General features: G+C 33.0%; 1 protein-coding gene across 3 annotated transcripts; it reads left to right on the top strand.

Moving 5' to 3' along the window:
- LOC123221645 (translation factor GUF1 homolog, chloroplastic) lies at nucleotides 1-23,289 on the top strand. 3 transcript variants are annotated; one of them, XM_044644527.1, is made up of 23 exons: nucleotides 1-289; nucleotides 370-546; nucleotides 777-863; nucleotides 2,421-2,477; nucleotides 2,723-2,788; nucleotides 3,317-3,379; nucleotides 4,557-4,601; nucleotides 4,728-4,828; nucleotides 5,519-5,563; nucleotides 5,745-5,841; nucleotides 6,876-6,947; nucleotides 8,194-8,348; nucleotides 8,453-8,510; nucleotides 10,035-10,115; nucleotides 10,237-10,323; nucleotides 11,997-12,068; nucleotides 12,178-12,312; nucleotides 12,509-12,582; nucleotides 15,827-15,914; nucleotides 16,476-16,553; nucleotides 17,185-17,260; nucleotides 22,039-22,074; nucleotides 22,873-23,289. In XM_044644527.1, the coding sequence occupies exons 1-23, from the start codon at nucleotides 44-46 to the stop codon at nucleotides 22,971-22,973; spliced, it is 2,097 nt and encodes a 698-aa protein (XP_044500462.1). In that variant the 5' UTR covers nucleotides 1-43; the 3' UTR covers nucleotides 22,974-23,289. The 3 variants fall into 3 exon arrangements, with proteins under 3 accessions (XP_044500462.1, XP_044500454.1, XP_044500471.1); XM_044644519.1 differs by having other exon boundaries at nucleotides 22,039-22,079; nucleotides 22,878-23,289; XM_044644536.1 differs by lacking the exon at nucleotides 5,519-5,563 and having other exon boundaries at nucleotides 2-289; nucleotides 22,039-22,079; nucleotides 22,878-23,289.
- The last annotated feature ends 1,623 nt before the right edge of the window (nucleotides 23,290-24,912 follow it).

Raw genomic sequence — 24,912 nt, 5'->3', positions numbered from 1 at the left:
AAAATAAAAAAGGCGGAGAGAAACAACGCTTACTTCTATCAGAATGGTGGTTGCCCACGTCTCTTCTTCTTCTCTAACACTTCTCTTATCCATTAAACAAAACTTCGCAATTACTACCTCTACAAACTCTCACTTCTCTTTTTTTCCATCCAAATCTCCTCCTCTCTTTAATTCTTCTCTCTTTCTCTCTAAAAATGCCGCCATAATTCGTCCCCGCTTCCAAGTCTTTTCTCAGACCCCGGCCGACTTGGAATTGGCCACCAAAGTTGGACAAGACCGCCTCTTAAAGGTAGGTTTTTTTTCCCTGTGTTTTTATGTTAGGCTTCTTGGTTACAGGAGAAGTCTTAGGACTAACACAATTGAGTTCAGGTTCCTGCTTCAAATATAAGGAATTTCTCCATTATTGCTCATATAGATCACGGGAAATCCACTTTAGCTGACAAATTGCTTCAGATGACTGGCACGGTTCAGAAACGAGAAATGAAGGACCAGTTTTTAGATAACATGGATTTGGAAAGAGAGAGAGGCATCACTATCAAACTACAGGTATTTTATGTTTGATTTTTTGTTTTGTTTTAATGAATAGAGAATGAGTTCTTCATACTTTTGGAAAATGAACATAAGAAATTTAAAATTTGTATTTTTATAAGAATTCAATAGTGTGCTTGTGGGCATTTCATTTTATGTTTTTAAATTTAAGTCTCTATTTGTTTTGAATTTAATTTTTTCTTCGAGTGTTTGATAGCTCAATTTAATTTCTATGATTTTTGTGGCAGGCAGCTCGAATGCGTTATTTATATGAAAATGAACCATATTGCCTGAATCTAATTGATACTCCGGGCCATGTGGACTTTTCTTATGAGGTACATGAATGCTGCATTTAAATGGCCGCAAGAGTTTGATGATTTATGGGCTTCTTTGGGTTTGGTTGTTCTATTTCGACCATTATGGACAATTGCTATGATTAAACTGAATACATAATTGAATTAATGTTGTCCAACTTGTAAATTTTCAAAGCTTTCCTTTGCTTGAGCAAATTTCTGGGTCAGTTTAACATGAAAACTGCTTGTTGGTTGGCATATGTTTTGTATAGAATAGGTTATTTGGCTTCAAATGTTTAAGTTTGAAAATTTTTGGCTTGTGTTGTAGCCAATAATGTTCCAAGTTGTTACCTTTCTTTAGTTTAGCTTGAAACTAAGGTGTTCGGTTGGATTGAAGAATCTTAATTAGACATATTATGGCCTTGCTTGGGGAGCAAAAAAACAAAGGAGCACTCTGTGGGGAGTTATAAAGTATGTTTGGTTTGCAAGATTTCTTTGATAACCTAGCATTTTGGTATAGTTTGTTGTTTCTGCCGAATCTCCTATAATCTTTGATGCTTAGATATATGTGGTTAGACTCACAATAGTCATATGCATGTTTAGACTTTGAAATCTGCCTACACAAAATTGACATTCGACTGTAAAGAGTTGGCTCAATTCTGTCTTTCTTGAATCGAGAGTAAAATAGTTGTCTTAATGTATTAGTCATTTATATTTTAAATTTGGTGTGTAGGACAATTGAGATTATCAGCTTCATTCCATCTTTCCTTCACAATTTATGTATAGTTGCAAAAAGACTGCACCTGTGTTTGTCTTAAATATTTGTAATGGTTGGGGGTGCTATGTGAAATTTTTTATGAAGCTTTCACGTATTCAGATGATTAGTAATTTTTTACTTTCTTTAATTCTTCTATGAGAAAAGAAAAATAGCTTTTTATTTACAAATTTGATGTTATAATGCACAAAATTTTTTGCATTGAATTTTTTTGAGTTTTCAGTTGTTAATTAATGCATGTGCTGTAACAGGATGTTTGTGTCCTTGTCCACAAATTATAAGGATTTTGACATCACTTCTTTTGCTCTATGCATGAAAAGGAAGTATGTTCTGCCCTCATTCTATCAAACACAAAACACTTATTTCCTCTATTTTGCTCCATAAGCATTTTAGTAATCCCTTAATTATTTTTCTGGGTTTTAATCCCTACTAGAAACACTAGTAGAGATATCAAATTAGAAATGGCATGGAGCTGCTTTTGTAAGGTGAGGGGCATTTTCTTATTGACTGTATTGTAAAGTCATGGGAATCTTTACATCTCTGAGCTTTATCATGAGGGCCGGAGAAACTAAAATGCTTGTAGAGAATAAATCAGTTTGTTTCCGACTTGAGGAAACTGGTTCATCTATTGCCTTTAAAGATTTTTTTTGCCTCGTGCATCTTTTCTTGTGGACAAGCTAGATTAGTTATGCTTTCTTTGGTTGTCTTCTTCTTCTTCTTCTTCGTCTTACTTTTTATCTTTTTTATTTTATTTTTACCAGTAAGAGAATACTTGTAATTTCCTCTAATTGTACCTCAACTAGTTTTTGTTATTTCATATGTAGGTTTCTCGTTCACTTGCTGCGTGTGAGGGGGCTCTACTTGTTGTAGATGCTTCACAGGTGGTCTCTATATCTACTTTGTATTTGACATATGCGTTCAATTGATAATATTTTTATTAGTAAATGAAATTGTTGATGGTGTGCTTGTCATCATAATAATTGTATTATGAAACAATAATTTTGAGAAAAGCATACTTGTTTCCAAATGCATATATGCTTCCATACTACTACCACAAGTGTTCCTGTTACTACTGTGTTCTTCAATGGCAATATTAAGTTTTTTAAAATTGTATATTGTATTGTAGGGAGTGGAAGCACAGACCCTGGCTAATGTTTATTTGGCTTTGGAAAACAATCTTGAAATTATTCCTGTAAGTGTTGTTTTTTTTTTTGTCATTCTTCTTTTTACATTATCTGCAAGTCTGGCATTTTTTATTCAAGAATAAAAGTCTTTTGAGCTCCTCAAGCACTGTAATAATAACACCGAATGACTTCTAAATCAAACTTTTTGCTTGGGAAACCATTTATGAAACTCATGAAAATTCTGGCAATATGGAAAAGAAATTGGAAAATACATTCTTTATTGGTTATTTATATTTTTTTTGGGGTGGTGGTGTTAGGATTGAAAATAAAAATCATCATTGAAAAAAGGTTGCCTTTTGACTGTGTCAGTAGTTCTCACTGAAATTATGGTATAGCTGCTTTCAAGTAATGTGCCAAGTCTTCTGAGAACAATGTATATGTTCTTATTAATTAATTTAATGCAAACTGTTTTCCGGACGAATGTTTTTGCACTTTTCTTAGTTTGTTCAATTTGTACTTGTGACTATGTAGGGATTGGTAATGTCGTGCTCCCTTTTCAAAAGTCAATTATGATAGAACAACATTATCTATTTCAGGTTTTGAACAAGATAGATCTTCCTGGCGCTGAACCTGATCGAGTTATTCAAGAGATTGAAGAGGTTGGTGCACATAAAGCAGGATTCCATTTGCTTAATGAGTGTGTAGTTTAAATTAGTCTACACTGTTTCTTACAAGTTGCTGGTATTGCTAGAGATTTTATATATTTTCTACCTCAACATAAAATTTTAGCTTTGACGTTAGTAAGCTGTTATATTTCGTTTTTTGTAAGTTAAACACTATTCTCAGGCTGTTTTATGAGTTTAAGCTTTCAGGATTTTTAACTATTCAGCAAAATATCAGAGCCTGTTGCACTGAGAGATCTTATGCTTGAATCCTTAAGAAGCTTCCACTTCTTTTTGCTGTTTTCACTAAAATCAGGCAGGGGCTTTGGGTTGATTTTATGCTATTGGCATAGAACTCTTAGTTGTTCATAGCTTTTTTTTTTCTTGGTGAATCAATGTTATATTGTATTGATCCTTTTTTGTGGATGATACGTTTTTGTAATTAATCTTTTGAGGCAATGATAATCTTTTCATTTCCTCTAAAATAAAATTACAACAGAGTTGTGGTGGATCTATATTTTGATCCATGTGACAAGCTTGTATTTTGAACCATCTATGTGAGGGTCATGTTAGAGTTTAAGAGCAATTATTGATAGGTCCCTTCTTTTATGCTTAACTTTTGTGATTAACAATTTTCTGATACTGTAAAAAGGATGGTACCAATTTGTCTAATTTTTATTCCGCGGTCAAATCATGTTAATTTTTCTAGCAGTCGTATATATATTATTTATTCCTTTAGAAGTCAGATTTTATTTATTTATCTGTAAATAAGAAAAAATTACACTTAGAGTTAGCATAATTTTAAGAAGCTATACTGGAAGTGTAATTTAATGTACTGATAAACATAAGTGTGCTTAACTCCTTTACATGTGAGAGGTCTGTTAATGAACTGAAGGAAGATTGTAGGGCATGACTTCTGAACAGGTTAGGAAATTTTGCTGCAAAATCATTCAATAATATCATTGATAGTCTTTGATACCTCTTTCTTGAGACCCCAAGAGTTATTTGGAATATAAAGTCACAATCAAGGTGAAGTTGTTAGATTGGATTGTCACTCTTAGAAAAGTGAACACAAGTGATATGATTTGGAGGAGACCATTCTTTTTTCATCTTCAAACCATTTTGTTCTGTTTGGGCTTGGATTTAATACGAAAATCATGCTTGTTCTGTGTAGGTTGTTGGGCTAGATTGTAGTGATGCTGTTCTCTGCTCTGCAAAGGTTAGTTTATGGCATTGGTTCTAATGATGATATATGGCTGGTTTCTGTTACAAATGAAAGTAGGTAGTAAAGAGCTTTAGTAATTTTACATATTTTATATTTATGTGGCCTAAAGTTCATTTGCAGGAGGGAATTGGCATAAATGAAATTCTGACTGCAATTGTTAATAGGATTCCTCCACCCTTGGACACAGCTGAATGTCCGTTAAGGGCTTTAATATTTGATAGGTATGTATCTGACTTGGTCCTCATCATCACATTTGAACTTTGCTGAATTGAAATTAACTTCAGCTCTGAACTAGTTGGTTGGTTATATGAATTGTATTTCTCTGAGTTGTCATTCACTTAACTGTTTTTTCAGATTCTTTGTAAAGATCTTTGTAAACTTCCCCTGTTAACATGTTTTCTTTTTTCCCTTTTTCTTATTTTGGTGGGGTGAACCTGAACTGAGCAAAATTAATTTTAAAGGAAAAAGTGAAAAGAATATGGCACCAAGTTAGGGTTCTCATAATGAGCATTAACCCCAAATGTATAGTCTATGACAAGGGTAAGAGCTACAGATCTTGTAGAGATGTTGTTTACCACTAATAGAAAAGATTGAAATATCATAAATGGGTCCAATATGGAGCAATGCAAGAACTCAAGCAAGCCTCAGCTAAATTCTGGTGACCAAGCTGCAGAATGAAAATAAGTAGCGAAAGTGAAATCCCAATAGAAGGATGAGATACCAGCCACAAAACGTAACTGAAAGGACCATCGTTAATCAAGGCACAAAACATTTGATTGGTTTGCGTATATTCTACATGACAAAACCATCTGAATCTACCTTTCTTTATGCTACTTTCTATAGATAGCTGCTTCTACACTTTTGTATAAAGTTTATTGATATCTTATCCTATCTATTGTTTTCTTTGACAGAAGCAGAATATCAGTTACTGTAGAAGAAGCACAGAAGTTGAATAGGTTCACACTTGCACATACACAACACAAGAAAAAAAGAAGTTTCTTCTTTTCTTTCAAAAAACAGCCCTTTAGGGGAAGAAAATCTATACAAGCATGTTGGTTGTTTCATTGGCACCTATTGGTAAATAATGAACCACTCATTGCCATTATTTACATATTACTGTTTTGTATACTTCTGCAGCTACTATGATCCATATCGTGGAGTGATTGTATACTTTCGAGTCATTGATGGAACCATTAAGAAAGGTGACCGTGTTTATTTTATGGCGAGTCAGAAGGTGGAGTGCTCTTTGCCTTGTATCTTTTTCCTTCTAGTTTGAAGATTAGATGAGATCACCTTATATTAAATATATAGAATTTATTTTATTGGAAACCCTGAGGCTTTGTGGAACCGTAGTTCCCCAAGCGTGTTAGAAATCATCACAAAAGCCTCTGTTGCTACCTTTCCTTTTCATTAAAGTCACTATTTATCCTAGTCATCATATTGAAATGTCTATTTTAGCCCATCATTTATCTTTAATGATGTGCTATAATATAGAACTGACATATTAGATATTTATACCAGGAATTTTAGATAAGTTATTTTTGATCTATGGTTTACATGTTCCTTAGATGATGTATGAGACTATATAAGGTAATGATGTCTTATTATTTGATTTTTTTTATGACCATTTGATATATATAGGCTGGAAAAAGATCCTACATGCATTTGATGAATTATTGAAATCATAACTGGTATATTCTTGAAATTATATAAAATTCGATGGTGTGAGATAATTGATTTATCTGTGATGTAGCACTTAACATTTAATTGCCATTTGGCCTGTTGGTTCAGAGGCCATTTGCTGAGTCCTATTTAGTGCAGACAAATCAGTTCAGTACTTTGGGCCTTCATTAAGTTTAAAACAGTAATTTCATAGTCATTTCAGCATGCTGACTTGGCTAAATAGTGACTTGAAATGCAAGCTAACAGTCAGGGCTTTTCAAATGGTTTCTAGGTATGTGAGGTCCTGTAATGTTTTGTTAAACCTCTAGGGGTCCATGAGGTTATCCCAAAAATGAATTTGCATACATTGGTTTAGGCTTGCTGCTTGTTTCTCAGTTGGTAAAATAAGTATGCAAATAAATGAAGAAAAGATATTAATTGAGTATGATAATTGACTATATTTAAGGTCTTTTTATGGTTATTTTTATTTCTTTTGAAGGATGATGAATAATTGCACTGAAGATCAATTTATGGTGTTGTGTCTATTTATTTGGAAGCTCTTTGATCCTTTGTGTCAATGTTGTAATAGTTTAAGTAAAATTTCAGGATTATTACGTTGATGAAATTGGTGTTTTATCTCCTAATCAAATGCAAGTGGAGGAACTTCAAGCTGGTGAGGTAAATTTTTTATTTTTTATTTGCTTGTCTAGATGTGTAGTTACAACTTTTTTTAAGTTTATTTATTGTCTCTTGCTCTCTCTCTCTGTCTTTCTTCTCTTTTTCTCTTTCTCACAAACAGATAGAACACCCAACACCAAACACAGTGCACATGCATACACATACTGTGAAGAGAGAGATGTAGGCATGCTATGATAAAGTTTTAGTAGAAAGCAAAGCTTTTTTTTCATTCTTGTTTTTTCCTTTTTGGGAAATGAATTAAGAAAATAAACTCACACGTATATAATCTCAAATGCATTGGGAGACCTAAACGTTTACGCTAGGTAGGCAATGTAACATTTTTAATGTAAAAAAAAAATTAAACTCAAGAAAACATAAGGTTTTAAATAAGGATTGTTGATATAAAAACACATTTTTTGTTGCATGCATAGAAATCTTTGCCTAATAACATTATTATTTCTAAGACTAAAAGTTTCTTTTTTATATTTATTCAGTCAAGGATTAATCTTCCATTCAATTATGTATCCATAGTTGAAAATACTCTTATTATAATGAGGATTGTAGTTGATATGATTTTTTCACATTGTGGTTAGCCTTATTGGTTAAATTTCCTATGCCGAAAAAAATACAGGGGTCAGTCTCCCGCAGACCCGTCTTGCATATGATATATGTACACTCACACACACACACACAAACACACACACAAACACACTCACGCACTTACTCACTTTAATACCCAATTGATATGACCAATAGATGTTCTGGAATTTGTCTTGAATGTGTGATGGGAAGTGGGGGATTTACAGTTGATTTAACATAGTATGGTCCAAGTGCAAGTGCCATACATGTAAGTGGTGTCTTATGGAAACTTGCTGGTGAGTGATGTTGAAATTCAATGAAATCCTATCCAATTAGCCAGATGGAATATCTTTTCTGACAAGGAACAAGTGTAAGTTTCTTGCTGCGATGGATAGTCTATTTATATCAGAGGTTTCTTTGTTTTTGGATAATTACATTCATAAGGTTTAGGCTGGGAAGTGAATAGAGATGAAGAAAAGTGGAGTGCATACCACAAACTTATGGTAGCATCCTTGCATATATATCGAAGATCAGAGAAGTTAACTAAAATGCCCATGCATCATATTAATTAATGTGAAGCATGATCTACAAAGTTCAACCTATATAATATCAATGTTAAAACTATTGAGCTTTTGGTTTTTCTCATGTAACTGGGTCTTTGTTGTAGGTTGGCTATCTTTCGGCTTCTATAAGATCTGTAGCAGATGCTAGGGTGGGTGACACAATTACTCACTTTGGTAGAAGGGCAGATAACTCACTTCCTGGATATGAAGAAGCCACTCCAATGGTATTTTGTGGCCTATTTCCAGTTGACGCAGACCAGTATAATTCTCTTGCTTTTTCTTTTTAGCTTTCTGGGCCTAGAGCGTGTAATATTGTTAATGCCAATGTCTCTAGCATCACTTATCCTTGTCTGTTGTTGGCAGGTTTCCAGATTTGCGTGATGCATTGGAAAAACTCCAACTTAATGATGCTGCACTGAAGGTACTAAATTGCACATATGCATATAGGACACTTATTTTCGAGTATGTCCATTTAATGTCTACATTTAACAACTTTTATATATTGCAAAGCGGTTTATGAATCTTGGATGGTGAAAAACTAACAACTTCAACTTTAAAGTTGATATACTACCACAATATCTTGAATTTAAATCTTCTTCTGGGACTAATTGGTTAATTGGTAGGTTAATGCTTTGGTGAGACTGTTTGTTTTTGTTACAGAATCTGTGAATATGTGCATTAGTAGATATAGAGCTTAATTATAGGAATTAATTATGGTAGACGCAGATTTTAGGATCTCAATTATAGGAATCAAATATTCAGTTTCCTACTCTAGAATACCTAATGTGTATATATAAACGTATCTCTGTAATAGTAAAAATATGAATAAAAATATACTCTGAATTTCAGTTTCTACAGTTTTTCATATTCTTTGTGGGTTTAAGTTTCTAAATCTTTTCACTTTATTCAGAGACTGGAATGCTGTCCTTGCTTGAATACTGTGTTCATAAATTTCTCTATGGTTTATTGTTATATTTGAGATGCTGGTTCACTACTTCGTATATAATTCGTTTTTTTTTTTTTTTGTGGTAAGAAACTGTTAAAATATGTTTTAACGATAAGAGCTATACAAAAGTGAGTAAACATTCTACTAAAGGAAGACAAACTTGGCAGTGTTTTGTATTTATTTCATTCATAAAATTTGTTTCTTGTTGTAATTGGTTGGTCAGTCATAAACGGGGACTTGGGATTATACTTATTCCAGCCAATAAGGCAGCGATGTGCTGAAAAACATTTAATTTTAGCTCAAATACTATGATTTTGGAATGATTTAAGGGACAGATTAACTGATTAAAGAGAGACAGAAAGAGAAACATCGGTTAATTCCCATAAAAAAGGGGAGGGAAAGAGATAGGAATGAGCTTTCTTGAATTAAGGAATATGCAGAAGTTATTAATCTGTGTATTTCTATTTAATCAGTTCTTTTGCCACTACCATGATTCATGGAAAGAAAGGGAGTTTTAAGTTATTTAACTTTTACTGCAAAGCTAACCATGTGAATCACTCGCATAGTGTTGTTTATGAGGCACTAAATCTGGCTGTAAATGCTGTTTCTTAGTTGAGACTGTGAAAAGAGTTTGCCTTGTATTTTGGTTTTCCATAGCCAGGAGAAATGAATTTTCTATTGGTGCGGAAACCCTTTTAAAAGCACTTATTTAGGGGGTTTTCCTTGATGCTTGAATTGATTGCTATGACTCTTGCTTTAATCTTTTGTCTTAACAGATCATATGTTTTGAGATGCACATAAAGGCAGTTGTCAAACATTAAGCCTTGTTAGTTTTAGATATTATTTGTCACTTTTCATAGTGATTTGAGTTGAACTCGAGAACTTTGTCATTCATATCTGGTTGCTGTAAGAATGCAAGATATTGATCAGTATTAGCTGATTTTTGATCATTTGTTAATTGGATGAATAACTTCATTTTGTTGTGTGTTAACCTTGCAGTTTGAGCCTGAGACCTCAAGTGCCATGGGTTTTGGCTTCAGATGTGGGTTCCTGGGGCTTCTTCATATGGAAATTGTTCAAGTTTGTCCTCTTTTCAACTTTCCTTGGCATTTATTTAGGTTTTTGTTTTCTGCTTTCCATGATTTTAAATGCTGGAGAATTTGGACTGTAAGTACTGACCCTGAGAAATTTTATGTTCCAGGAAAGGCTTGAGAGGGAATACAATCTGAGCCTTATAACTACTGCACCAAGTGTTGTATACAGAGTGAACTGTGTAAATGGTGAAACTGTAATTTCCTCTTGATCCCAAACTCACTTATTTGGTTTACTTTCTGGCATTTCTAAATGTCACACAGATCTTGATGTTTATGTTATTTGCATTTATGCACTGCAACTTGAGGATCTGGGGAGAAACTTGAAACTTATGATTAAGTAGATCCAAATCCTTTTTAATGATTCATTTACTCTATCTGGATGAATAAAATTATATGAAGGCTGATACATTTTGCAAGCATTAAGGGCTAATTTTCTCAATGCATGAAAGTATCATTGTTTTTTTTTTCCCTTTAACTTGGGTAACATATTCTCTAACAAGAAACAGTATGTACTCAGGAGTAAAAGATTATTTCAATTGATGATAGGACAGATCATTTTACTCTTTGTGCCAAATTTTACTTGTCTATTCTATGAATGTTGATTCACTAACAGTTAGGAAACTTTAGAAACAATTAAAATTTCACAGTAATAAATAAAATTTTCCTTGGTACATACCACAATTTACTACAATATCATGCATCTTTTTTCCAACTAATACTTGGATAATTTTCATGTAACACAGTCATTTTAATTTCATTGAGAAGATCGAGAGTGTAGTTTTTCTAGACAAAGATTCTCTTCTTGAATGTGGTATAACTGTTAGAGGACCCAAATATTAAAATTAGGTCCTTGATAGATTAAGTATTGTAAAGTGGTTCTATATTCTATCAGAGCAAAGAATTATGAGTTCAAACCTCCTGCATGTCATATGCCTAGTATTTGCTTTTGCTTTTGTTCTTTGTTTTTGCCTCTGGTTTGGTCCTCTCTTCGAATTTGGTGGTCTTTGGGCTGGTCCTCTCTTTGAATTTGATTGTCTTTGGGTTCATACTTTATTTGAATTTGAGTGTTTTTCGGTTGGTCCTCTGTTTTAATTTGAGGGCTCTGTATCACTTGTGAGAAGGCCTGTTAGAGGTGTTTAATATTAATGTTGAGCCCTTGCCTAATAGTTCAAGCATATGGGTAAGGTGATTACTTGTCAATATCAATATCCAAAAGTACTTTAGTTTTTCAGCATCATCTTTTTTCAAACTTTAGATAAGATAGTTTTTTTAATTTCTCAATCTCTTCTAAATTATATTTAATGGCATAATATCTGATGTGGAAAAAAAAAAAAACCAGAATAGCCTATTTAATTTAATAGATGAATGACTAAAGTTACTCTGAACCCCATTGGAGCCAGGATTTCTTAAAAGAAATTAGAAGAAGGTCAAACCAGAAGAATATATGATAATTCTGAGAAAACACTGATATTTTATTGCTAGAAATTTGATTTCATGAGTAAACATTGCTCTTCTTTTACAGCACTAGCACTGGCACTTTACAATATTCTAGTTAACTTTTTCTTAGGGGGTCGGAACTTGTTGGCTGTCCTCCCTGTCCAGTTATTTTCATCCGAACATGCTTATTCTAATGAATGTTTGAGGTGTCTTGCGGTTGGAGCAAAGTTATTCTTGTACTCTATATTATACACTTGAGTGAAACCCTTAGCTATCAATTTGACCATACATATTTCTAATGTCATTCTGGTTTATATGTGAATTGAAAGATCCATTTAAGCCTGATTTTTCTATGTATATATTTCTTTCTATATATGTATATCTTATTAATTTTATGTCTTCATTGCCATGCATGTTAATATTCTTGAAGGTTGAGTGCTCAAATCCGTCTTTGCTTCCTGAACCTGGACAAAGGAGGTCAATTGAAGAGCCAATTGTCAAGGTTGTATCTTGGACATGGGTGGTTCATATGTTGTTAAATTATCCTAGATACGGCATTATGGTGAAGCTTTTGAAGTTATAGAAATTTTTTATTTTGTAACATGATGCAGATTGAGATGCTAACACCAAAAGACTATATTGGTTCACTCATGGAGCTGGCTCAAGACAGAAGAGGAGATTTTAAAGAAATAAAATTTATTACAGAGAATAGAGCATCTATCACCTATGAATTGCCCCTTGCAGAGGTCACCTCTTGCCATTTGTTTTTCCATTGCCTTGATCTGCCCACTTGAAGCTAACTGTTCTCTTATCTCTTGCCATTTGTTTTTCCATTGCCTTGATCTACCCACTTGAAGCTAACTGTTCTCTTATTATTGAGCTTCACTTATTTATGTCTTGTCACATTTGTTCTTTCTGCTTATTTTATTTTATTTTTGGCAGATGGTGGGTGATTTCTTTGACCAGTTGAAATCGAGAAGTAAGGGCTATGCTAGCATGGAATATACTTTTGTTGGGTAAAATATTTTATGTTTATCATTTAATTATAGCTTTTAACTGTCATTGAAGTACTATGCATTTTATATATGTATTCAGTATTTGTTGTTGAAACAAAGATAGAAAGATTGAACAGATGAATAAAGAAAGAAAACCTCTCTTCTATAATATGAACATAATCCATAGGGCTGAATTTATACACATGTTGATATTTACAAAAAAAGAAACAAAATAATAACCAAATCCCTCGATCAGGATTTCCTTCAAATCTATCCTAAAATAGTTAAATCAGTCTTTGACTTATTTTTCCATGTTCTTCCTCGAGCCAGTGAATAGATATTCTCCATTTCCAACTTAGATACAATTGTTTGGAATACTATGCTATTCAGCCCTTTGGTAAGACATTTGCGAGTTGACATGTGGTAGACACATAAGGTGTGTCGATCAACTAACCTACTCTTCAAATTTTCCTTATTGAAGTGTTTGTCCACTTCTATATTCTTTGTTTGGTCATGTTGTAGTGGGTTATGGGTGATGTTGATTGCAAATTTGTTGTCAAAGTAAAGTCTCATTAGACCATTCCATTCTATCTTCAAGTTTTCTAAACTCATATTCAACCATAGTAGTTCAAAAACTTGATCTATTTTGTTGGAAACTCTATTGTTGAGAATTATAATTTTTCTTTTTATTTAAAAAACCATAGATTGTTACTATTTTGTATCGGATTTAATTGCAATTCTATTATGTAATATATTTTTTTTAATGTTTCCTATTTCTAATGGGAAAGTTAATCAAATTAGTTTCTAGTTTTCATTCTCTGTTCTATTATCAGTTGTATATAAACAATGATTATTCTTCAAGAATAATAAAATTTGTTTAACATTCAACTTTGATCACGGTATTAGAGATCTAGATTCAATTTTCTTGGACTAGGTTCAACCTACACCCCTTCTAATATCACCCTTAAGATTGCAAAACTATGACGGACACAAACCTAACAACAATATTTGGTGGGAAACAGTTTTGACAAGAACTCATCTTATGAACAAAATACCTTCGAAAAGCCTTGATTCTCAAAGTTTGTTACAACTCACAAAATTCTTTCCCACTTTTAGGGTCTCCAATGGTTTGGTCCTTAAAATCGTTGGTTGTGTTTCCTTTGTATATGTCCATTCTCAAACTAGAGGCAAATTGGCCTTAAAAAACCAAGTCAATTAGCACAATAACCGTGCTTCTAAAAAACTACACATCGGTTTGGCTTATTGTTCAAGGCAAGCTTGAGTTCAAATAGCTTGAGAGCCAAACTTGAGATTAATATTGTTCAGCTTGGTGAGCTCCTAAGCTTATGGCTTAGTTCAAGTATATTGTTAATAAACTCTAAAAATTTTCGAACTTTGCATTAGCACTTTTAAATCTTATTCTTGATTTTAGATATTTAGGGGGGAGGGGATTGATAAGTATATATGATATGGCGTTTAAATATAATTTTTTAAGCCAAACTCAAGTCAGTTGGTTCAACTACACCTCTAGTTTGGCTTGGTGGGTGAGTTTTCTCTTGAAAAAAATGTCACATCGTTTTGGGTTGATGAGTAATAAGGAAAAACGCATGTTGGTTGCCTTGATGGTAGGCAAAGAGATGTGACATGATTGTTAGGTTTTCTTCTTTTTAGAAATGACAAGTATATAAGATATAGACTTCAAATATAATTTTTGAGTTAAACTCAAGTTAGCCATTCCTATCTTGAGATCGATGAGCTCTAGCTTTACCTTTGTGCCATTGAGCTGAGCTTGAGTAAGCACTACTCGGTTCAACTACATCTCTAGTTTGGCTTAGTGGGTGAGTTCTCTTGAAAAAATGACACATCGTTTTGGCTTGATGAATAGTAGGGAAAAACGACACGTCAATTGCCTTGATGGTAGGCATTGAGATGTGACACGTTGGTTAGGTTTTCTTTTTCTCAGAAATGAAGATTTGGTTAGGTTTTCTTCTTTGCAAAAGGAAATAACACGTCTTGATTTTTCTAACGAATGCACAATCCATATCCTCACAGACCCATTAGAAGACAACCGTGATCAGGTGATGCAAGGATCCTACGATGACAATGGCGTGTCAAATGGTGATAGGTAGTGACAACATGTCAAATGGTGATAGGTAGTGACGATGTGTTAGGTGATGACAAATGGCTACGACGTCTCAGGTGGTGATAGATGTTGACAATATGTAAGGTGGTGACAAACTACAATGGACAACAATGAAAAAGAACAATGAAGGCCACGACTATGGCTACAACAATGATGGTCACAAAAGAGCAACCGAGAATGGCAACATCAATGACAATGAAGGCCATAGTAGAGAGAATCAATTGGTGGCAATGAAGGCACATTGAAAAAGGAAAAAAAGTTTTGTAAAGTTCTGGTTCCATGTTGAAATAGAGAGAAAGATTGAGGAGATGAAAAGATAAAGTATGCCTCTTTTCTATATTATGAACACGACCCATAGTGTTGAATTTATACACATGTCGATAGTTACAAAAGAGGAAACAAAGTAATAACCAAAATCCTTGATTAAGGTTTCCAATAAAATCTTTCCTGAAATAGTGAAATCAGTCTTTGACATATTTTTCCACATTCAGTAAAACATGTTTAACGTCTTGATGATCCAATATCCCAAGCATTTAGCTTGAGTGGTCATGGTAGGTAATTACAAATGAGGAAATTTATGAAATATTCAGACTAGGAAGTATGGGTTGACAAATGTTTAAGACCAGGTGAAAAAGCTGTTAAGCTTTTATATTTTATCAGAGTAAATCACTGCATTTTTACCACTGAGAAACTGTGATTTGTGAATTTCCTTCCTAGCCAGAGCTATATCTTACCAAAAAAGCTTCAAGATCCCATTTACTGCTGGATATATAATGAACTTTATGTTTCCCTTGTCACCTGTTGACTGCATAATGAACTTTTGTGATTAAAACTTTGTTGCAGTTAGTTTTCTTTCAGAATCCCATTTTTGCATTGGTTTACCCTTCGAGAAATGGAAATGAATGAATTTTGTTTATTTGAAAACAAGAATTGCCTTGGTCTTAATTGTGAACGTGCTCATTTTCTCAACATCAATGGTAGCTGCTTTGTTTTTTTCCAAAATTAATCATTCAAACTTTTATGTAACTGATAATGGCATGCATCTTACTATGTATACTAAATTTTACAAGGAAGACTTTGTTCCTGCAGTGATGTATGATTTATTCTTAATCTGATTGCCAGGTACAAGGAGAGCGCATTAATAAAGCTGGATATTCTAATCAATGGTGATCATGTGGATCCATTGGCAACTATTGTGCATAGTGATAAGGTTAGTTAAGTTCTACCATGTCTTGATATTCATTTAGATGATAAAATACATGCTTTGGATGTTAGCAAATATTTGTCTAAAGGAGTGCTACAAACCTCAGATTAAAGATATTTGTTTGAGATAGATGAAGGGTTCTTGCTCATGCATTTGATCCGATTTACTGTGAGAGATGACAGGATATGAAACCATGTGAAAACTTTTAAGGAGTTTAGGTTTAATTATTATTCATTGATAAAAAATTCTGAAGATTAAAATGAGAGGCTAAATTATGTAAGTGTGAGCTATTCTGGTCAATACTTGTATATTTAACGGCTAATGTCATGAAATGTTGGTATGTCCAAAAAGTAGCCTGATTAGACCAAAAGAGCTAGATATTCTTTTCAAATTCGAGGACCCTAGTATTGTCCTATTTTTCACAGATATTATCATATTTAGTTGGACTTTCTTAAATGAGTTTAATGTGCTAAGGTTGCCATAATATTTTAGCTAGTAACCTTTCCAGCTGTTAAAAGCTTTTGTGTTATGAAAGTTGTTTGAAATCAAAACAAGCTTCATTTTCAGGCATATACTGTTGGTAGGGCTTTGACTCAAAAGCTGAAAGAGCTTATACCACGACAAATGTTTAAAGTACCAATTCAAGTAAGATCTCTATATTCTTTTAGTTGTCGGTAATCTAAAGTCACATTTTACTATGTATGAGGGTAATGTTGCACTATTTGTGAGTTACCATATATTTCAGTCAAAGGGTACTATGTTGTGTGTTGTGATTTCTTATTTCTTTTATATTCCTAGACATTGGTACCATATCTGGGCTTTGGGCATCTAGCATTATTTCATAAACTTCTTTAATCCTTTACCTGACTTGCGATAAAGTAATTGTTGAATATTTGATAGAGAGCTTAAGCCAAGTGGGAAGCTGCATTCCCTAATCTGTGCCCCTTTACTACACTATTTATTTATCTTCTATTAGTGTATGAATACTTGAATCTACAAATTTTTAGTCAAAGTGCTTGTATGGTGTCTGCTGGGTATAATATTTGTGTTTGTATGCTTTAGGTATAGAATGTTGCTTTTGATTAATTCTGTAATCTTACCTGTTTAAATTAATATACTTGTGTATATGGTGTTCTGTGCCTTGTGGACCATTAAAAAAAAGTGAATCTCTCTCTCTTGATCAGTGATGTTCCATTTTAATTGTCTAGATACTACCACTAATAAAATGCTTGATACACTGACTCATTTCAATGTTCTCGTTATATAACTATTATAGGCATGCATAGGTGCAAAAGTGATCGCCAGTGAATCTTTATCAGCAATTAGGAAGGATGTTTTAGCCAAATGTTATGGTAAGTCTCTTAAGGAACTTAAACGTGTTAATGATGTCATAATGTATGAATATGTGTTTATGAGTTCAAATTTATTTGCTGTCATTTGAGGACAATAGCAGAAAGTCAGAGTTGTTACCAATATCAGAATACTTCTACTTCTATGACATTGTCTTAGACAAATGGTTTAAAAGAGCTTATGAGTGATTTAAAAAGTTGTTTTACATTTACTATGATAGCATAAAAAATTTAGACTTTTCAATGTGCTCTTTTGAATTTAGAGTAAGTTTGAAATGTAGTCTAGGTATATAATAAAGGCCAAAAGACTTATTCCCACCCAAAAATACTCTTTTCTTAGGTTTCCTCCCATTAGCTTTAAAAAACCCAAACATTTACTCATCTGTTAATTTTTAGGGTTACTACAAGGGTAAAACTATCATCTAGCAAAAAATTAAAAAAATTAAAAATTTATCATATTTTCCCTCTAGATTTGAAAGTCTAACAATTTTACCCCATCTAAGGTTTAAAAAATGACCATTTTCCTTTTAGGGTTTCTTCTTTTCTTCGGTTACTTTCATTCCAGTCGATGGATAGCCCTTCCCAGCCATCTCTCCTTCTGGCCATCTCTTCTCCGACGTTGGATTCTGCAAATTGAACTCCATTTTCTAGAGCAAACACAAGCCAATTCTAGAAGATGTCACCGGCGATTTCTCTAGAAGATGAAGATGTCTTCGGCGATTTCTCTAGAAGATGAAGACATTGTCGGGGAAGACGATGTGGAAAGAAAATCAAGAAAGGATGCGTTTGCTATGGAAAATGGAATTTGATGTGCAAAATCTGGTGCTGGAGAAAAGATGGTTGGGAGGAGAGATTGATGTGAAGGGCCAACTGTACGCTAGAATGGAGGTGGTCAGAGGAGAGAAGAAAACCCTAAAGGGAAATAGTCACTTTTCAAATTTTTAGTGCAGATAAATTTTTAGATTTTTAAATTAAGCGGGGAAAATATGATAAATTTTTTATTTTTTAAATATTTTTAACTAAATGACATTTTTGCTCTTAACCTTAACTACAAAAATTAGCAGATAGATGGGTGTTTGAGTTTTTTAAAGTTAATTAGGGGAAGGAAACTCGAGAAAAGAGTATTCTTTAGGTAGGAGTAAGTCCTTTGTCCTATAATAAATATATTAATGATAATGACTTTTGTGTTGCTTGATGGTTTGTTTGACTTCTGATTTTTGTTTTTTACTCTTTTAAGTGAAGCTCAATTGTGATATAAATTAGACATAAGAGTTCTAGAATTAAAATGCTTGTTCAAATTTGGAAAGACTGATTTTGTTATTCTAGCCTTTTATTAATATTTGAGGAAATTAGATCTGGCGAAAACACTAAAGCTTTTAATTGTTGAAATGGGAACTGGGAAATGGAATAATTCTTGCTATATGTCATCCAATGGTGAATTGGTGAATTAAAACATATTTTATAACATCAAACTAAGAAAGTAATTAACCTAAACTAGGAAAAAAAAATTGATTCAACCGAAACTAGGAAACAAAAATATACTGACTAAATTGGAATATTTTTGGTGAGTAGACTAAATTAGGATTTTAATTCCTAATGTTTACACATTTATCCTTGATTTCGTGGACTCCCCCTCAAGCTTGAGAATATATATATCTATCTTTCCCAACTTGCAAAGAATTTATGCCTAGGTTTAGGCAAAGCTTTGGTAAACATATCAAAATCTTTAATCTTGGTCTAGGCATATAATAAGTTTATAATCCATGACCCCAGAGTTTAGCAAGATTGGTGGAATTTTAAAACTTCAAGGGAGAATACCTGAGTTCAAATCTTTGTTACGAGTTGTAAAATCTTGACTTATTTGATGCAGTGATTGTGAGTCCAGTCACTGTATTTCGGGTTTATTTATTCAACAAATTCAGATGGGGTTCTCTGGCTACCCAAAAAAAAAATTTATAATCCCTTCTTCCATTTTTTTCCTTAATAACATGTCTATCAATCTTTATCATGGTGCACTGGATAGTGTGCAATGTTGATTGTTGATTTATTGTCAGTATAAAACTTCATAAAAATTGTTTAAGAAATCCTTAAGTCTACCATTAGTTGTTTTAGCCCGAGTTGCTCACAAACTCCTTGTGTTAAAGCTTTAAACTCAACTATAACACTACTATGGGATATAACCAACTGCATTAAGTGACAAGATTTCCTCAAGCATTAGTGTTGTAACCAGTAGTGGACCTTTTATCTTTAACAAACTTTGTCCAGTTAGCATCTACATGGTTTTCGATTCTTTTTTTATTAGTCTTTTGAACTAGGAGCCTTTTTCTTGGACTCTCTTTTAGATACCTGAGGTTATGCTTGACAACATCAAGGTGTCTTTGAGATGTATAAATAATTTGACTCACAACACTTACTATAAAGACAATATCCATTTTACTGATTAATAAGTAAATAAATTACCAATTAAATGTCGGTATCGTCCCTTATCTACTAGAGAATCTTCTTACACCCTAATTTTCCAATCTTTGTTAATAACTCCAAAGTATACTTTCTCTGAGAAATATAAATTCTTTGTTTGTTTCAAGCCACCTCTATATCAAGAAAGTATCGAAGGTTTCCTAAATCTTTGGTTTCAAATTTTGTCTTTAAGTATTTCTTCAAATTCTCTATCTTTTGAGCATCATCTTCTATTATGATAATATCTTCCACATAAATGGTTAAGATAGATACATTACTATCATAGTAATGCTTGGTAAAAAGAGTATAGTCAATTTGCTCTTGACGGCACTTGAAACCCTTGATAGTTGAACTAAACCTTTTGAACCAAACCCTAGAAGATTGTTTTAATCAATACAATGACTTCTTCAATTTGCACACCCTTCCTTTATGTATTTCATTCTCAAAACCTAGTGAAATCTTCTAATTAACTCTTTATCAAACTTTCTTTTCAAAAAAACATTTTTAATATCCATCTGATGTAATTCCTCATCAAATTGAGTATTGCACTAGGAGAAAGTGTTTTCTCATAATCATTCTCATATATTTGAGTAAATCCCTAAATAATTAGTCTGGGCTTATACCTTTCAATAGCTCCATCAAACCTATACTTGACAATAAACCCCTACTTGCAGCCAACAAACTTATTTTCGTTAAGTAAGCTTTATTTTAGAACCAATAAGACACTTTGAATGTCTTTCGAAGTTTAAAAACTAACTAATCTTTGAAGTTAGAGATGGAAATGCGCAATGTCGAGCCTACTTTGGTGCGGCTACCGTGCTTAGGGGTCGGGCTACTAAAGTTGGTCTACAACCCCTTGAGCAATACATTCATAGGCCTTTAGAGGGTTGGTTTGTGTGCTTTTGTGGGCTGACCCATCAAATCACAACTTGCATCCTATAGTAGTGGGTCATGCCCTTGCAGGCCGTGCCAAAAAGCCCGATTGCTTGAACATGTCTACTTGAAGTAGATTCTCGATATAAATCAGACAATTTTGAGTTTGTAACATGGTTTGCAATTGCATATTGTATGCAAAATCTTACTCTTTTTACAATAGCAATTGAAATATCAAGGCCATTTTGTTGTTAATCATTTCTTTTATGAAGTTTCCATCTCGACAGCAGACTTTGGATTTGATGATTGGTAAGGAAGAAAAGCTTTTGACCTTCTAGAGTAAACCAAAACTTGTTTTGAATTTTGTGTCTATCTTGTTATAAATTTTCTTTCCTTGATGGTTTCTCCCCTTGGATTAGGTGTTGTAATTGAAGAATAATCATTATTGTGGTTCAAAGGGAGAGGATTGAAAAGAAAAGTGAAAAGATCCATGGTACAATGGCCAACTACATGACAAACAATATTATTTACCATTGAAACATTAATATAGTACATGGTGGAAAGTATGAAAAGAGATGATTGGAGAATTTTTCAATATATCGATTCAGAGAAAAGTATGTGTTTTAATTTGTCAATAGAAAGACGACTATGTTCAGTCGGCGACATTGACAACAAATTGGCAATCGGAACAATTGGTAAAGATAAATTGGTGAAGATACATTGAGTCTATTTTTCGGAATTTTTTTTCAATAGATTTGAAACTTTTGTCAACTTTTGGAATATCTAACATATTTGGCAAGCATAAGATCGACAAATTTTGGCTACAAATACGATATATCTAATGATTTCTAACAGATTTGGAAACTTCAAACATGTTAAAACTTTCAACAAATTGTAAATCAACAACTTTTGGGGACTCCTAACAGTGGATCAGTAGCTTCTGATGGTGTTTGGCTATAGATTGACAACTTTTAATCTTTTTGGCCAAGATTCCAGTGAGATTTTAGGTTTCCGATGACATTTGTGGACGTTCGGTGGCTTCTAGGATGACTGAGAGGGACTTTGGTGGCTTTTAAGGTCTAAAATATTTTCCGGCAATATTTTGTAGGTTTCGACAATATTCTAACATATTACACCCTTGAGAAACATGAATTGAGAAACTGAATATTCTTTTCTTTATTTCATTCAATAATGAATAGGTGAATTTATGTATATTTCACAGCAAACTAGGAAATCAATCAACCAATAAAAACAATCAGCCTAAACTACAAAAAGAGTGAAATCTGCCTAAACTATAAAATAGAATACATAATGATTATATTGGATATTTAATCCATAGTTATTTTTTTCTTTATTCATAATATTTTATCCTTTGTGTTTCTTTCCTAATTTGTTGAAGCTGTATATTGTTTTGTAACCAACTGTTTTTCTGATTCCCTCTATTCTTGTAGGTGGGGACATTACAAGGAAAAAGAAACTGCTTAAGAAACAGGTACTTGGGCTTACCTGCCGATTTATAGAGTTGTAGTTATCCACAACTCATTGTTTTTCAATTACAAATTAGACATTTTCTTGTCGAAGTACCAGCAATCTCTTAAAATGTAGCTGCCGGTGGACCATATTTAACTTTCCTGACTTAACTTTAGTACTGTGGATTTGAGATTTTCCTTTTAACTAAAGTTATAAGTGAATCTGTTATAAAACAGCTGATCTAGTCAATGTTTAGATGATGGAGGTTGGAGTGTCAAGATTTGACCTTCAGTTGTGTTCCATGTTTTATTTGGTTAAATTAGTAATTAGACACTGGTTTTTTGTTAGTTTTTCTTGTGAGAGTTAATGCTAATTGGTATTAGTGTCGAGCTATCAATTTGTGGATATTGTGTTTCTGTATGTGATGATACTTATCATGCATATCTACCATTTGTTATTTATTATAAGCTGGACAAAACTTTGCCGGTTGTTCAGCTTTAGATTCTCTCATTTCTCTTTTATTCTCTTTTATATTGTTTGTCAATTAATTGTAGTTTCCTGTGTTTGGTTTGAGGGGCTTTATTTATATGTTTTGGGTACTTTCATATATATGTGTAATTTCTTGTATGAAAACTTTTAGCCATGTGTTTTATGCTTATACAGGCATATATTTTGGGTGCTTTGACTTGTTTACTGTAAAGATGTATTCTTTGAAATTGCTGAATATTTTCAGCACATGTTCTTTTGATTCAGCAAATTGATAAAGAGATATATTAGTTTGCGCTAATGCATAATTGTTTTCTTGTGTAATTGTTAACAGGCTGAGGGGAAGAAAAGAATGAAGGCAATAGGTAAAGTTGATGTGCCCCAAGAAGCCTTCATGGCTGTGTTGAAACTTGAAAAGGAGGTATTGTGATCATCTTGTGCATTATCTTGTAACATTATTTCCTTTTTTTTTTTCCTTACAAAAAAGAAAAATGAAAAAAGAAAAATCATCCAGAATTTCCATTATATTCCATCTTGAAAGGGGCCAAAAACTTGATCTGGAGTACCACATAAATCAGATTTTCGCTGGTGCAATTTCACCTTTGAGGTTCAGGTCTTTTCTTGGTATGGTCAAAATCCAAACCTATGCTAAATGATAAATGTAACAACAGTGAGTTAGTTAATCTTCCAATCACAAGTAACACTTAGTATCTATTAATATAATGATCAATTAACAATGTGTTGAAGATGGCTTTGGGTAACCATGAGTGTTGAAATTTTGTTTCTTATATTTGTTGACGTCATTTTCATGAAGCAACACAATTGTGAATGGTAGTCTGATTGTTGTTTCTCAAATACGGCATCTGTTTTTGTGTTATTGTAAGTTCACGGTAGACTCATTATTTTGCAGTAAAGCTTCTAAGTTTTAACCTTGCTTTTTTTATTCTATTTTTTCAGTATTTTATAATTTTGTTAAAAATATGTGGTAACACCGAAGCATTTAACATTTCATTCCTTTATTAATTTGAATCATGACTCCATTTACTTATAATCCCTTTATTACTTTCTTGATTAGCATTTGATTTCCCAGACATGACGTCTTCCCTTGGTTGCTCCAGTAATTTTGGTATCTACAATATCATACACCACCTCATTATCAAAAGTATGATTTGGTGAATTGTCATTACAATCTAATTGACATTCATTGTTATAACATCAAACCTTCAATGTCTGCATTTCCAAAGTATCTCCTAAATATTCCATACACCTTGTGTCTATGATTCTATCCTCAATCATCTAGCTATAGCCAAGTAACCGATCATTCAAATACGTTACTTATTTTTGCTTGAGTTGTTGCATATATCTATACACACACAAACCATGTCCAATTGCCTTTGATGGAAGCACGATTTTTGTCTTGACATATCCTGTTTATCTCCATGATTGCCAGGCACGACTATGCCAACTATACCATTTAGATAATGCCCAATAGAACTTTTAACACTACATAAACAGTACTCTTTCACATGCATAATAATAGCCATATTAATTCATATCCACATCTTAAACCAGTGGAGGAAATGTACTTGTTGTACTCAGGCTTCAATGCCCAACCATTCTATATTTGGAAAGGGTTGAAACATGTCATATATACATGCACAAGTTTAAAAGGCTTCAATATGCATTAACAATTTATCCTTTCCGAATATGCGGAATCATGAGGAAATAAAAATAAGATATCACATTCATTAACTTACATTACAAATTCAACAATATCATAAGATATCTTCAGCTCTCAACAGCCAATCAAGATCTTTTGGTCAAATGCAACCACCAAACTTATAAGCAATCAAATAGTACCTTGTCCCTTAAGAAGTTTGAAAAGCTGTTTCCTCGCTTATCAATTGGCCGTAGAATCCATGTTTGAGCTATGGGTTGATCTTGTTGCTCGCTTCTTGAAGTGAGCTATTTACTCTCTTTTTTCCCTCTATTGGTGAGGTACTTAGACGAAAGGAAAGAAAGAATAGCAGACAGACAAAGAAAGAGATTACTAACAAAGGGATTAATGAATGGAAAACATTCCTAGTTTATTACACTCCACCATCAAATGAGATAGGAATCCAAGACTAGGTGACTTCGCCAAATACTGGCCACATTGCCTCACACATGAATGAAAGACATAGAAGACTGACCTATGAATCTCTAATGAATTAATTAACAAACAAAAATATTAGAGTTTCAATTGGGTCTTTAAGTTTTTACCATTGAAGATGAAAACTTAAAAAATATATAGTGCATTAGTCGATGATGACAAGACATAGATGTGTAATTAGAATCATGGTCGAACTAGAGGAAATTTCACCGATTGT

The sequence above is a fragment of the Mangifera indica genome, chromosome 1 (assembly GCF_011075055.1).
Source record: "Mangifera indica cultivar Alphonso chromosome 1, CATAS_Mindica_2.1, whole genome shotgun sequence".
Classification (NCBI taxonomy): Eukaryota; Viridiplantae; Streptophyta; class Magnoliopsida; order Sapindales; family Anacardiaceae; genus Mangifera; species Mangifera indica.
This window is presented reverse-complemented; position numbering and strand designations above follow the sequence as displayed.

Coding starts and splice junctions, on each gene's coding strand:
- LOC123221645 (XM_044644527.1), top strand. CDS start 44: ATGGTGGTTGCCCACGTCTCTTCTTCTTCTCTAACACTTCTCTTATCC. Junction 3,380..4,556: donor TTATTCAAGAGATTGAAGAG/GTTGGTGCACAT, acceptor TGTTCTGTGTAG/GTTGTTGGGCTAGATTGTAG. Junction 12,313..12,508: donor ATGAATTGCCCCTTGCAGAG/GTCACCTCTTGC, acceptor TATTTTTGGCAG/ATGGTGGGTGATTTCTTTGA.